At 42.4% G+C, this 16,197-nt stretch overlaps 1 protein-coding gene across 8 annotated transcripts in view; it reads left to right on the forward strand.

The window, feature by feature from the left end:
• cdk5rap2 (CDK5 regulatory subunit associated protein 2) overlaps nt 1–16,197 on the forward strand; it is a 185,969-nt gene that overhangs the window by 151,291 nt on the left and 18,481 nt on the right. For all 8 annotated transcript variants that reach the window (XM_072240352.1, XM_072240353.1, XM_072240354.1 and 5 more), the window contains 5 exons: nt 881–1,070; nt 1,654–1,766; nt 8,501–8,761; nt 11,366–11,488; nt 15,607–15,845. In XM_072240352.1, coding sequence (XP_072096453.1) covers nt 881–1,070; nt 1,654–1,766; nt 8,501–8,761; nt 11,366–11,488; nt 15,607–15,845 — 926 coding nt within the window. The remainder of the gene's footprint in view (nt 1–880; nt 1,071–1,653; nt 1,767–8,500; nt 8,762–11,365; nt 11,489–15,606; nt 15,846–16,197) is intronic.

Consider the following 16,197-nt stretch of genomic DNA (forward strand, 5'->3'; position numbering starts at 1 on the left):
GTTGGCTGAATGGCTTAATTCTGTTCCTATGTCTATAGTCTCTGCCAACCAAGATGCCAACCTGAGCTGGTCCTGTTTACCTGCACCCTCTAAACCTTTCCCATCTATGAACTTGTTCAAATGTCTTTTAAAAGTTGTAATTTTACCCTCCATCGCCTCTCCCTCTGGCTCATTCTACATGCCCACCATCCTCTGTGTGAAAAATGTTGCCACTCAGATCCCTTTTAGATCTGTTCCCTTTCGCCTTTAACCTGAGCACTTGCGTCTTGGATTCCCCAATCCTTAAAAAAATAAAATAAAATGCTGACCTTGTCACTTCCCATCACGATTTCAAACGCCCTCATCCTCAACCTCTTTCCCCAAAAGGAAAAAAGCCCCAGCTTATCTAGTCTTTCCTTAATGATAGCTGGGTGATTTGAATTGAAAGTGAAATGGCTTGGAAAGAAATTTGAAGAGAATGAGAGGTGATTATTTTCCCCATGGGGACAAAGTGGGGTATAATTTTAAGGTGATTAAAGGAAAGTATAGGGGGGAAGTCAGAGGTAGGGCTTATTTTTACAGAGTGGTGAGTGCGTGGAATGCATTGCCAGGGCTGGTGGTAGAGGCAGACACTTTTTAGAGACTCTTAGCTAGGTACATGGATGACAGAAAAATGGAGGACTAGATGGAGAGGAGGTTTAGATTGATCTTGGTATAGGTTATAATGTTGACACAAAATCGTGGTATGAAAGGCCTGTGCTCTGCTGTGCTGTTCTGCGTTCTAGAAATGTGATATCTTCATGGACTGCAACAGCTGAACATTCAGATCTTTTCACAGATACAGAAAAGGCCAGAATTTTACATTGAACAGGATGCCTGAACTTCTACAATTATTTTACAGACAAACAGAGAGAAAATGAGAAACTAAAGGAATCTCTATCAAAGAAGGTGGCCAGTATCGAGCGCCTACGTAACGAGTGCGAGCGGGTAAAGAGGGAAAGTACTCAACTACAGCTCAAAGTTAACAATTCCCATGAAGAAAACAGGCAATTAAAGGATGAGTTGCACTACAGTCGTGAAGAAATAAGCAGGTACGGGTCACATTCAACTACAAGCTGGTGTGTAACTGGAGAAATTATAAATCTGTTGAGTGTAGGGGAAAATTTGACCCGATGAAAGTTATCAAGTTGATCCTGTTACAGAGTTGAAAATTCCCCATATTTGCTGGGTGGATGTTTAATAGTTACCTTGGACAGGTTGGTTACTTCAGGGTTGAATATAACTATTAAAGATTAGCTTTCTTTGCCTGTAGATAGAAACATACAGTTAAATGTGTTGTTTGCATCAACAACTGAGGATGTGCAGGGAACCATGCTTCCTGCGCCAACATAGCATGTCCACAACTTACTAATCCTAACCATATTTCTCTTGGACGAAGCCTACACGGAGTATACAAACTCCTTATAAGCACCAGCAGGAATTGAACCCTAATCACTGGCACTGTAAAGTGTTACACTAACTGCTACGCCATTGAGCCACACCATTACTCTCAACTGTCTGGTAAATGTTTTAGTAACATGAATAAGGTTGCAAGAACCGGCTGTAAGGAGCTGTAAAGGAGGGTATAACGTGAACTGTTTCAGTGTTTCAGCAATCAAACTGCTTGTGTTGCAGGCTGCAGCGAGAACTGAACTTGCAGCATCAGCTCTTCACCGAGAATCAGGAGCTGCTGCACTCATTGCAGGTGGAACTCCGGGTATATGAGCAGCTGAAGGGAACTAAAGCAGGTAATCCTACAGTTACAGCTTTACTCTCCAACACCACTACCCTGCGAGGCCGTGACTTGATTAACTTTTAACAAAAGTGAGAAGAAAAGCGCAGTGGTTATTGTTTGAGTCTGACTGATGGTGATGTCCCTGCCTGTCCACATCCATCAAATCTATTCTACCTGTCAGCACATCATTAACACAGGAAATTATGCAGATGCTGGAAATCCCAAGCAACATACACAAAATAGTGGGGGAATTCAGCAGCTCAGGAGGGGAATAAACTGTCGAAGTTTCAGGCCAAGACCCTTCATCAGGATTGGAAAGGAAGGGGACAGAAGCTAGAATTAGAATGGTACCTGTCAATGCCTTTGCTTTCCTTTTGTCCTCAAGCCTATCCATTCATTGGACAACTCGACTCTTATTTCCTGTAACCAGTGAATTCTAGATGATTTATATTCTGTATAATATTCTCTGTATTCCCTCCTGACTTGTTTCCTGCTCTTTGCATTAATTCTACCTCCCCAGTCCTTAAATCACCCACAAACTAGAACAATCTTCCTCTATTACTCTGTCTAAACCAGGGGTGGCCAACCTTTTACATTCCATGTGTCAGTTTTTTCACGCACGAGTTCAGATGCGCCATACAACTCTTGTACCCCCATTCAGTTCTTGTAAAGATATGTTAATATAGACATATTTCACATTTTTATATGATATATTGATTTGATATAAAAACAAGATAAACATTGAGACTTTTGAGTCTGTTTTGATTTTGCCAAGCTTTTAATGTTTGGAGTTAAATTAGTTACTGAGAGCAGCAGAGAATTCTTCAAATTTGAATCAGTCAATCGTGACCTCGTTTTGTTTTTAATCAATTTCATGGCTGAAAATGCTTGTTCACATCTGTACATCGTTCCGAAACGACAGATATAACTCTGGGCAAATTTTCTTAGTTCTGGAAAATGTTCACAGGGTAATGATCGCCAGAAACTAATCATGTCAGAAACATTTGGGACTGAGGGAAGCTCATCAAATTTCATGTTCAATAATGAATTTGTTTTCAAGCCAATAAGTTCCATTTGTATGTTACTAGGCATCTTCATGATTTTTTGTTCACTAAGTGAAAATGGGTTTATAAATGCAAGTATGCAGTCGTCGTCTTTAGCAAAATCACGAAAACGACTTTCAAATGACTCTTGCAATAACCTGATTTTTTCCAATATATTATAAAATTGCCATTATCTTCAGCACATTCACTCTGCTCTTTTAATTGCGGAAACTGGCTCAAATCCTCATTTTCTAACTGAGAGGAGAACAGTTTTAACCATCTTGAATGCATTGATATCATTTACTAAGGTAGGAAACAATTTGTTCTTGCCCTGGAGTTTCAAATTTAGATCATTGAGATGGCTAAAGATGCTAAATCAAATAGCTAATTGTTATCACATAGTCATAGTCATACTTTATTGATCCTGGGGGAAATTAGTTTTCGTTGCAGTTGCACCATAAATAATTAAATAGTAATAAAACCATAAATAATTAAATAGTAATATGTAAATTACGCCAGGAAATAAGTCCAGGACCAGCCTATTGGCTCAGGGTGTCTGACCCTCCAAGGGAGGAGTTGTAAAGTTTGATGGCCACAGGCAGGAATGACTTCCTATGACGCTCTGTGGTGCATCTCGGTGGAATGACTCTCTGGCTGAATGTACTCCTGTGCCCACCCAGTACATTATGTAGTGGATGGGAGACATTGTCCAAGATGGCATGCAACTTGGACAGCATCCTCTTTTCAGACACCACCGTGAGAGAGTCCAGTTCCATTCCCACAACATCACTGGCCTTACGAATGAGCTTGTTGATTCTGTTGGTGTCTGCTACCCTCAGCCTGCTGCCCCAGCACACAACAGCAAATGTGATAGCACTGGCCACCACAGACTCATAGAACATCCTCAGCATCGTCCGACAGATGTTAAAGGACCTCAGTCTCCTCAGGAAATAGAGACGGCTCTGACCCTTCTTGTAGACAGCCTCAGTGTTCTTTGACCAGTCCAGTTTATTGTCAATTCGTATCCCCAGGTATAAAAGGGCTCTTTCCTCAGGCAGCTCATTTTTCTCTTCTAGAAAGTTATGAACAGTATTTTTCAGTTTCCAAAATCTACTCAGAACCTGTCCTCCAGAAAGCCAGCACACCTCACAATGAAGGACGAGATCGCCATATTCCAAATCTAAAGGCTGATTTATACTTCCGCGTAGGCTCTACGCTGTAGCCTATGCTGTTGTGAGCATTTATGTTTGTGCGTTAGTGTGTCTGTGTCACCAGCAATTCACCACCAAAACACTAGTTGGCGGTGGAGTTTCTATGCCACTGTGTTGAGTTTCTTTGTGTACTTCAAACAATGGCGACTGAAACTGAGCGCATTATGTTGGAGTTGGAGCTAATAAATGCTGAACAAGAGTTACTTTTGTTGAAATTACTGCAATGCAGGAAAGAGAGAATACGTCAGAGGAGTTGATGTGTATGACCATTGTACGGATTGAGGCAGAAGGAGGGTGAATTTTCTGTGCTTGTCCGGCCACTGAGAGACATGGACGAGGAAATGCATTTCAAATATTTTCGGATGTCGGCTGGTAGATTTCACGATTCGATGAGAAGAAGCAACTGGAAATGCGTAGGAGGAAATGCGATGCTACCAAGTGGACCAATCATAGTTGTTGCAGTCTGCGTCGCCACGATGCATAGTTACATTTTTGGGGTGGTGCGCGCCAGGCTACAGTGTAGGTTCGACGCAGGAGTATAAATTGGCCTTAACATTTCACAATATTCTCTGAATTCTCATCTGTTTAATCCTCTTGCTCTAATTTTATTCACGCATTTCACAACCAGTAACATAATATGCTGCAAATTTAAAGTTTTTCCACGCAGTGACTCTTGGTGTATAATGCAGTGATATTTTAGCAGAGAACGACCTAAAAAGTTTTCAAGCAAAGTTGTAGTCCCAGTGACTTTACCTATCATTGATGGCGCTCCGTCAGTACAAACACCGATGAGTTTACTAGAATCTAGTTATAGATTTTCTAGGCATGATTTTACTGTGTCAAATATGTCTGATCCTCTTGTTTTTCCATGAAGCAACTCAAGACCAATAAGTTCTTAAGACACTAAAATTATCGTCAATTCCTCTTACAAAAATGCTTAACTGGGCTACATCACATATGTCAGCAGATTCATCCAAAGCTAAAGAAAAGAAAGTACAAGCATGGGCAAGGTCTTTCAGTTGCTCAGATACATCATGACAGAGTTCTTCGGTGCGTCTCGTAACTGTTTGCTTTGACAGAGCAATTTCGCCTACTTCCCTTTCGATATTTTTATCACCAAGACATCTTGCAAATATTTGGAGACAAGGCTTAACAATTTCTTCTCCATCAGAGAAAGACTTCCGTTTTTGGCCAACGCTAAAGCAAATTCGTAGGACGCTCCTGTCATTGCCAAACTTTCACAACTTCTTTTAACAAATATATTTTGTCATCTTTTGATTTCTTCCTTTTTCTTAATCACATATTCTTTCCGTAACTCAGACCCAAGCACTAGCTTCAGTTTTCCTTCTATTTCAGTCTGATGTTGTGTTTTATAGTGTCTATTAAGATCTTGTCTTCTATTATGTGAGAAAGTGTTTTCACAAACAATACACAACGATTTTCCTGAAGGACCAGCTATAAATAAGAGCTCATTTTCCGACTGATCATTGAATTCACGTTTACTATCACTTTCTGCTTTTCTTTTGCTCATTTTCCTTTGCACTGTGATGGGTAACTGAATGTAAAAACAAGGCTTAATTTTCAAAAAAATACAAAACTGCAAATGTTCACAAAGGACAAACAAAGCACAACTCCAGAGCGTACGAGTGTCAATTGTAAACTGACTGGCAAAAACCTGCGACGCATCACTGGTGCAGACGCCTAGCGCCTCCGGATTGAACAAGTATCAAATGTGTATTGAACGGTTATGGAACGACTGCAGAACAAATGTCCTTCTTTCCTAGTTTGACTCGGCCCGAAACGTCGACTGTACCTCTTTCTAGAGATGCTGCCTGGCCTGCTGCGTTCACCAGCAACTTTTATGTGTGTTGCTTGAAATTCCAGCATCTGCAGATTTCCTTGTGTTTGACTCATTGAACATTTTTTCAAAAATTGAAAACAGATTAATGTGAAAGAAGATAACATTCACCAAAAGATGTGCACGAAATAATAAAATCGCTAAAAATAATTGCTAAGTTTTAGATTTATTCTCAGTAAAACCCATTTCTAGCTTTAAGCTACTTGAATTCCTGTTATAGATTTTTTTTCTACAAATCGGTTTTTGGTTAATACTTTTTGCATGAGTAGGCTTACTTTTTTATTATCACTGGGGTGCAATGCGCCATTTTTGGCGCATACACCCCATAGGTTGGCCATCCCTGGTCTAAACCAGCCGTATTGTTATATGTACCAACATTGTGAAAAGCTTATACAGTTCAAATGATTACATAGTGCACTGATGTAGAGCAAGATAAAACAACAGAATGCCTAATCAAATGTAATTGCTGCAGAGAAATAGTGCTCTCTCCTTTCCCCTGTTAGCCTTACAGTAAGATAATCCCTTGTTCTTGGCAACACCCCTCCCCCGTAGTTCTGAAACAAAGTTTATGGGTTGTCCAAATTGAAGTTGATAATTAGGCTGATAAGAAAGCAATTTTTTTCTTTTGTGGACTAGAATATTGGTGACGGGCTTTAAATGCTTTCTTGTGATAATTTGAAATTTTACTCATGCAGGAAAACCATATCTATTCAAGTAGGAAGCTGAGGAATAGAGGCCATTCAACTCTTTTGGCCTTCCTGTCATTCAATAAGATCACAGTTGATCAGTCTAGCCCTTGGTATTCCTTTCCTGTTTTCCCTCTGTACTCCTCGATTCCCTTGTAATTTAAATGCATGTTGCTGTGAACATAGAATAGTTCAGACCTTCCAGCCCACAGTGTTGTGTAGCTACGTTAATCTACTCTAAGACCAATCTAACCTTCCCCTCCTCCATATAGCCGTCCTTTTTTTTTTATCATTCATGTTCCTATCCAAGAATTTCTTAAAAGCTCCTAATGTATCAGCCTCTACCACCACCCTGAAAGGGCGTTCCATACATTCACCACTCTTTGTGGAAAAAAAAAACCTGCATCTGACATCTCTGTTGTGCTTTCCTCCAATCACCTCAAAAATTATGCCCCCCCCCCACCCCACCCCACGTTAGCCATTTCCACCATGGGGAAAAGGTACAAGGCTGTCCACTCAGTTAATGAATCTTATCACCCTCTAAACTTCTATCAAATCGCTTCTCATCCTCTTCCTTTCCAAAGAGGCAAGCATTAGCTCGCTAACAAACGTGCCTCAAATACGTTCAGTGACTATGCCAGCACAGGTTTGGGATAGTGAATTCTAAAGAACTGTATAAAAGTAATTCCTCCATCTCCATCTAACTCTGACCCCTTAGGACAGTAATATTTTATAAGGAAAATTGCAACTTAATGATGCTGAACAATAAGGTCTAGATTGATCCAATTTTTCAAGATTGTTTAATGTCACACAGGCTGTGTGGCAAAAAAAGCACAACAGCCTCAGGCAACTGAAGAAGTTCGGCATGAGCTCCCAAATCCCTCAAGACCTTCTGCGGGGGCACCATTGAGGGCATTCTGACTGGCTGTATCACCGCCTGGTACAGAAACTGCACCAACCTTGATTGCTGAGGACTGCAGAGAGTGCTATGGACAGCCTAGTGCATCTGTGGACGTGAACTTCCCTCCACTGAGGACATTTACCACGTAAAAAAGGCTTGGAAGGTCATCGGGGACACCAATCACCCCAACCATAAATTGTTTCAGCTGCTTCTGTCTACCACAGCATTAAAGCCAGGACCAACAGGCTATGGGACAGCTTCTTTCTACAAGCCATTAGGCTTATAAATTCACATGTCTGTACATAAACATTTTTTTACTCCCTCATGTTGTGGGATGGATGTAAGATTTAAATAAATTCAAATTCAAATTGATATTCATGTCCAGTACACAAGTGTAAAGGACAAAAAAATAATTGTTACTCCAGATCTGATGCAGCACAAAGTAAAACACAATAAGATGAAGAAGACAATAATAAAGAAAACACAATAAATATTAATGCATAAGCTAGCTTATATATGTTAATTGTATGGCCATAAAGTAACGCTAGGCACAGGAGTGTCTGTATGTAAGGTGACTGACAGGAAACATTAAAGTAATGGTGGTTGGGGGTGTGGAGGGTGGGTTAGTGGGTGGAGGTGTTGATCAGCCTTGCAGCTTGGGAAAAGTAATTGTTTTTGAGTCTGGTGGTCCTGGTGTGGATGCTACACAGCCTCCTCCTTGTTGGGAGTGGAACAAACAGTGTGATCCTTCAAGATGCTGCTGGAACCTTTTCTGGTACCTTTCTGTATAATGGTCCTTGATGGCGGGAGGCTGGTACTGGTGATGCGATGGACAGTTTTGACCACCCTTTGTAGAGCCTCTCTGTCTACTGCAGTCCCATGCAGTGATATAGCTTGTTAGGATGCCCTCTACTGAGTAACTATAGAATGACATGAGCATAGATTGTTTATATCAAGATTGGAGCCTTTGAAGTGAAATGTGTGTGTTTAAGTGAAGGACTTAGACTTTCTGTGATTTTTGAAATGGCCCCTCTTCTTGGTCCTGCAGAGCCTGTACACCCTCCGAGCCCTGGTTCAGTCAACCATTTTCAGGGATCTGCTGCTGATCTGAGTGATCTAACGGCAGAGATCCGCTGCCTTCGAATTCAGCTGGAACGAAGCATTCAAACCAATACTGCTCTGCGTCAGAAGCTGGAAGAACAGCTTCGGAAAGGACAACTGAGAAATGAAGGCAGCCCTTCCACTATTAATATAAACTACCTCTTGTCAAGGGGTCACAGGAGTGCTGGAGTGAGACGACTGTATCAAGGTAAACTGCAGTAACCCTTGTGTGGAAACAAAACCCATTATCTCTCTCCTTTTGTAGGCCTTATCTTGTAACAAGTTCCAACTTGGATGAGTAAAACTGGGGAACAGCTTTTCATAATATTCAGAAACTAATTTGAGGCTTGTTTTTAATTTGACACAGGGTAGAAATTGTCAGAGTAAAAGTGGGAGATGTCCAGAGCAGGTAGTATCTACTCTGGACATGGTACGGGTGTGTAGCAGTTAGCACAGCACTTTATAGCGCCAGAGACCCAGATCACAGTGCAAAGACGTACCGGTCAGCAGGTTAATTGGTCATTGTAAATTGTCCTGTGGTTAGGCTGGGGTTAAATCAGTGGATTGCTGGGCAGTGCGGCTTAGTGGGCCAGAAGAGCCTGTTCCATGCTGAATCTCTAAATAAAATATCTGTGGCTAAAGCAGGGATTAGGGTTGTTTTGGAAGCTTGCATCTAAAATTCTCTTGACTAACCTTATTAAAGCACAGAAAGAGGTCATATGGCCCAAACCAATCCCCTGGTGGAGCAGTCCTGTCTGTCATCCCTTTGAGGACCCTCAATATTTATCTAGTCTGCTTTGAAAGCCACAGTTACAGGCAGTCCACAGGTTAGTCAGTGGGTTCTGCACAAAGTTGTTGACAGAAAATTTCAGCTTATTTGAGGGTGGTTGCATTTTTTCTTTAGAGATTATGGTGCAAAAAAAGGCCATTCCAACCCAGTGAGCTGCACTGTCCAGAAACCCACCTATTTTAACCCCAGCCGAATTGCACGTGTCAGGGTGGAGATGTGTCTCTACCAAAGGAGGTGTAAGGCGCTCCTTCCCTCTGCTAGCCTGTAGGTCACCCTTGGGCAAGGTGTAGCACCTGCTTAGCCCCCAGTCAGGGTCACATGAAATCATGGGAACCATTGGTCATGTGAGAAGCTGGTGCAGATCACTAGTCCTAGTTCAGCGATCACTGACGCCAGGCAGGCAATCTCTGAAGAGAATTGATAATGGTTGGGGTCACCCGTCTCGTAAATACACTGCCTGGAAGGAGGCAATGGCAAAGCACTTCTGTAGAAAAATTTGCCAAAAAACAATCATGGTCATGAAAAGACCATGATTGCCCAATTCATACGACATGGTACACAACGAATGAACAAATCACGGGACAATTTGCAATGACCAATTAACCTACTAACTTGTACACCTTTGGAATGTGGGACAAAACAGGAGCACCTGGAGGAAACCCACGTAATCATGGGGAGAACAGGCAAACTTCTTACAGATGGCACCATTTGAACTCCAAACTCCGGAATGCCCCGAGCTCTATTAGCATCACACTGATCGCTACAACTCTGTTGCGCTTTGATAAGTGTTTTTAAAGTGGCGTAGCTATATTCTCATCCCCTTAGAGATAGAGCACTGCAGCACAGAAACAGGCCCTTCGTCCCAGCTAGTCCATTCTGCCTCGTCCCATCGTCCTGCACATGGACCATAGCTCTGCAGTAACCTCCCATCCAGGTACTTCTCGAAGATCCCCTTAAGTGTTGCAATTGAACCCACATCAACCACTTGGGTTTGGTAGCTCATTCCACACTTTCAACACCCTCTGAGTGAAGAAGTTTGCCCTTGTGTTCTCCTTAAACATTTCACCCTTAACCAATGACCTCTAGTTCTAGTCTCCCCAAACTCCAGTGGAAAAAGTCTGCTTGCACCTACCGTATCTATACCCCTCATAATTTTGTGCACATCTATCAAATCTCCCCTCAATCTTGTACATTGCAGTAAATAAAGTCCTAAGCTATTCAACCTTTCCTTACTGTACAACATTCCTGGGATTGCTAGGAGCTAATCTCAATGGTAAACAGAGTAGATTTGCCCTTCTGACATATGTTGGGCATGAGGTGGGGAATGAAATGTACGTCGGTAGATGAGATGTGGAATCGGGGTGAAGGAAACAATGTTAATCAGTGACTTCAAATGAGAATATTTTTCAGGGCTGTGGATAAGGATTATTATCACCCTAATGCAGTACAGTATCAGAATTGGGTTTAATATCACTGGCATGTGTTGTGAAACTTGTTGTTTTCTGGCAGCAGAACATGGCAATACATAGTGAAAAGGTATAAATTACAATAATAAACATTTTTTTAAAAACTATATTAAATAAGCAGTGCAAAAAGGGGAAAAATTGATTGAGGTGGTGTATATAAGTTCATTCTTCATTCAGAAATCTGATGGCAGAGGGGAAGAGGCTATTCCTGAAATGTTGAGTGTGTGTTTTCAGGCTCCCTGAGAAGAGTGCACGTCCTGGGTGATGGGGTCCTCAAAGATAGATCCTGCCTTTTTGAGGCATTCCCTTGAATTTTATAATAATTTTTATGCATTGCAGCAGCAGTACTGTTCCATACATAAATTACTATAAAAAATTAATAGTTGACTAAAGGAATAATGATTAATGCTCATAGCTACGAGGGAAGTGAGGAGGAAGTGCTTTTTTGTTCTACTAAGAGCCAGTAAAGGAACTGCCCTCCTGTGCTGTGACAGCCCTATTGATCTACAGTACCAGTTTACATGTTCATACTATTGTTGCCTGCGTTCTGTTTCAGATTCTGAAGCTGACTCTTCAGCAGAGGAGAGTAAAGAAAACTTCCAGTCCCATGGGTTTGCAACGCTGCCCAGATCTGCAAATGTTGGCGCAGCCACGGAAGGTTCGTCGTTCGCTATCCCAGGTATGTGAAAGTGTGAACCGTTGGATGCTAGAGGTGAAGAAGTGAAAAGCTTTTCCTCTCTACAGTCAGCGTACAGAAGATGTAGCAGAACGGTTAAAACAAAATCTCTGCAGTGCAATGCGGTCCTTGGACCACAGCGCTGACCTCAGTGTTGTGAGAGAGTTACAGTGGTGTAGAATTTTCTCTATTTCTGTATAAATCTGACTTACAATATGATTAGATCTTCATGCAAGTCCTAAAACTAGATGAAGAGAACCCAATTAAATAAATCACACAAAAAAAATTATACTTGTGAACGAGATTGACAGGTGTACAAGATGATAAAAGGCATAGATTAAATGGACAGCCAAAGACTTTGTCCCCAGGGTGGAAATAGCTAATGTGAGAGATTTTTAAGGTGATTGGAGGAAAGTATGGGGGGGATGCCAGAGGTAATTTTTTTTTGAGAGTTTGGGTGTGTGGAATGCCTTACCAGTGGTGGTGGTTGAAGCAGATAAATGAGGGATATTTAAGAGACTCTTAGATAGGCACATGGATGATAGAAAAATGGAGGGTGTGCAGGAGGGAAGGGTTTCTGTAAAACCAAAAGAAAATACTCAAAAGTCCTGTACATGGTCAGCTTACTTCAGTCATGAAGGGTCATTGATCAGCGATGTCAGTCCTGCCCATCATTGCAGCCTGAATTCAGAGTTCAACGTTAAATTTATTATCAAAGTATATAAATGTCACCATATATAACTCCAAGCAACACACATCAAAGTTGCTGGTGAACGCAACAGGCCAGGCAGCATCTCTAGGAAGAGTTAGATTCGACGTTCCAGGCCGAGACCCTTCATCAGGACTAACTGAAGGAAGAGCTAGTAAGAGATTTGAAAGGGGGAGATCCGAAATGATAGGAGAAGACAGGAGGGGGAGGGATGGAGCCAAGAGCTGGACAGGTGATTGACAAAAGGGATATGAGAGGATCATGGGACGGGAGGCCCAGGGAGAAAGACGGGGGGGGGGGGGGGGACCCAGAGGATGGGCAAGGGGTATAGTCAGAGGGACAGAGGGAGAAAAAGGAGAGTGAGAGAAAGAACGTGTGTATAAAAATAGCATTGTGTTCACCAGCAACTTTGATGAGTGTTGCTTGAATTTCCAGCATCTGCAGAATTCCTGTTTGCATATATAACCCCAAGATCATTTTCCTGTGGGTATTCACAGTAAATACAAAGGAACAAAAAATAATAAATAAGCAATAAGTATTGAGAACATGAGATGAAGAGTCCTTGAAAGTGAGTCCATTGGTTGTGTGAACAATTCAGTGATGGGGTGAGTGAAGTTGAGTAAACTTATCACCACTGGTTCATGTTTGAAGGGTAATAACTGTTCCTGAATCTGGTGGTGCAAGTCCTGAGACTCCTGTACCACCTCCTTGATTGCAACGGTGGGAAGAGAGTGTGACCTGTGTGGTGGGGGTCCCTGATGATGGATGCTGCTTTCCGGCGACAGCGCTCAATGGTGGGAAGGGATGTACCTGTGATGGACTGGGCGGTATCCGCTAATTTTTTGTAGGCTTTTCCGTTCGAATGCTTTAGTGTTTCCATACCAGACTGCGATGCAACCACTCGGTATACTCTCCACCGTACATCTATAGACGTTTGTCGAAGTTTTAGATGACATGCCAAAACTTCCTTCCTGCCTTGCTTTCTTTGTAAAGGCACTTGTGTCCTGGGCCCAAGACAGATCCTGTGAAATGATAACACAGAGGAATTTAAACTTGCTGAATATTTCCAACATTTTAATTTCTGATTTCCATCATGGAGTTTATTTTTTTTTTTTGAATTTATTTAGCCATAACAGCACAGAGTTGGCCGTTCCAGTCCTTTGAGCCATGCTGCCCCTGTAACCCCTGACAAACCCACTTAAACCTAACCAAATCACGAAACAATTTCAACTGCCCAGCTAACCTACCCCATACATCTATGCAGTAGAGGCAGTGTGTAGTGAGACTGTCAGGGAGGGCAGGCAGATGACAGGGCAGAATTGCAGTCAGTGGGTTGAGTTGAGTGCAACAGAGGGACAAAATCAAAGGGTGATGAATATGGGACTAAAGGTGTTATATTTGAAGGCACAGAGTATGCAGAATAAGATGGATGGTCTTGTAGTGCAGTTACGGAGATTGGCAGAGATTGCATTGTAAGCATCACTGGATTATGGCTGGAAGAAGATTGTAGATGTGAGTTTAGCATCCAGGATACGTGTATTGAAAGGACAGGTAGGGAGGCAGAGAGGGTAGCGCGGCTCTGTTGGTTAAAAAAAAATAAATCCTTAGAAAGAGATGACACAGGGTCGGAAGATGTAGAATCTTTGTGGGTAGAGTTAAGAAACTGCAAGGATAAAAATACCCTGATGAGAGTTATATACAGACCTTTGAACAGTGGCCGGAGTGTGGCCTACAAATTACAATGGAGTAAAGAGAATTACAGAGGCATGAGAGAGAAACCAGCCAAAGTTGATTGGAAAGGGACACTAGTAGGGATGAAGTTAAGCAACAATTGTTGAAGTTTCTGCAAACAATTCAGAAGGTGCAGGATAGACACATCCTGAAGTAGTAGTAGTAGTATTCTAAAGGCAGGATGATGCAACCATGGCTGACAAGGGAAGTCAAAGCTAACTTTAAAGCAAACGAGAGGGCATATAATAGGGCAAAAATGAGTGGGGATTTACAGGATTGGGAAGCTTTTAGAAGCTTGCCTGACAAATCTGTTGGTGTTCTTCGAGGAAATAACAGGCAGGATAGACAAAGGAGAAATGCTGCATGTTGTGTACTTGAATTTTCAGAAGGCCTTTGTTCAGGTGCCGCACATGAGGCTATTTAACAAAATGAGATTAGCCCATGGTATTACAGGAAAGCATGGAAGACAGGAGACAGAGTGAGAATAAAGAGAGGCTCTTCTAATTGTCTGCCGGTGACTAGTGGTGTTCCACAGAGGTGTTGGACTTCTTTTCACATTGTATGTCAGTGATTTAGGTAACACAATTGATGGCTTTGTGACCACAAGTTTTCAGATGATATGACGATGGGTGGAGGGGCAGGTAGTGTTACGGAGGCAGGGAAGCTGCATACATAACGACCTAGGCAGATTACAAGAATGGGCAAAGAAGTGGCAGATGGAGTGCAGTGTCAGGAAGTGCATGGTCGTGCACTTTGATAGAAGAAATAAAAGGATAGGTTATTTTATAAATGGAGAGAGAATTCAAAAATTCAAGGTGCAAGAAGGCTTGGAGTCCTGGTGCAGGATTCATTAAGGGTTAACTTGCAGATTGAGTCAGTGGTGAGGAAGGTAAATGCAATGTTAGCATTCATTTCGGGAGGACTAGAAGGATGTAATGCTGAGGCTTTATAAAGCCCTAGGGAGGCCTCACTTGGAGTATTTGAGTGGTTTTGTGCCTCTTATCTAAGAAAGGCTATGCTGACGTTGGAGAGGATTCAAAGGAGGTTCGTGAAAATGATTCCAGGAATGAAAGGGTTATATAAGGAGCGTTTGGTAACTCTGGGCTTGTATTCGTTGGGATTCAGAATAATAAGGGAGGACCTCTTTAAAACTTATCGAATGGATGTGAAGAGGTTGTGGCAAGGGAGTGGAGAACCTGAGGGCACAACCTCAGTAGAGGGACGTCCATTTATAATGTAGATGATGAGAAATTTCTTTAACAAGAGGGTGGTGATCTGTGGGATCTGTTCAATAGGCATCTGTGGGATTCATTGCCACAGGTGGCTGTGGTGCCTAGGTCATTGGGTGATAGGTTCTTGATTAGTCTGGGCATAAAACGTTACTGGGAGAAGGCAAGAGATTGGAGTTTAGAGGGAAATGGATTAGCCTTGTTGAAATGGCAGAGTAGACTCGATGGGCTGAATGACCTAATTCTGCTCCTACGTTTAATGGTCTTTGGACTCTTGGAGGAAACCAGAGCATCTGGAGAAAACCCACACATTGCATGGGAAGGGTGTACAGTGCCGGAATTGAACTCCGAACTCAGGAACAGCCCTGGCAGTAATAGCATCGTGCTAACTGCTATGCTATAGTGGCACCCTTACCATCATTAAGTGTGTATTCTCTCAACTTTCACATTAGGTATCAAAGTCCTGCCGAAAGATGATTCTGACAGCTGCTCCCACTACACCGAGAGCTTGGTGGGAAGTTCGTCACAGAAGCCAGTCCGTCGGATATGGGCGGACAGAGATGGACTGTGTGTACTTGGTCTACTGGAGGATTACACTGCACTCCGCAAGCATCTGTCTGAGGGCCGCTCCTTGCTGCATGGAATGGACACGCGGCTTGGAGCAGCAGCCTGCCAGAGTACTGCTGCAATGGTAAAGCAGGCTTACAGCTTACATACGGTGCTGTTCAGGATTAGTGTGGATGAAGCTGCTGGACTAGTCTGTCTGTCTGTTCACTCAGCACTGAATGGAAACTCCTAACCACTTTAACTTTCCAACATAGAGTCATAGAGCACTACAGCACAGAAACAGGCCTTTTGGTCCATCTGGTCCATGCCAAACCATTATTTTTCCAAATTCCATTGACCTACACCCAGACCATAGCCCTCCATAATCCTCCTATCCAAATTTCTCTTAAATGTTGAAATCAAACCTGCGTCCACAACTTGCACTTGACAGCTCGTTCCACACTCTCGCCACCCTCTGCGTGAAGAAGTTCCCCCTT

This window comes from Mobula birostris, chromosome 22 (genome assembly GCF_030028105.1).
Source record: "Mobula birostris isolate sMobBir1 chromosome 22, sMobBir1.hap1, whole genome shotgun sequence".
NCBI classification, from domain to species: Eukaryota; Metazoa; Chordata; class Chondrichthyes; order Myliobatiformes; family Myliobatidae; genus Mobula; species Mobula birostris.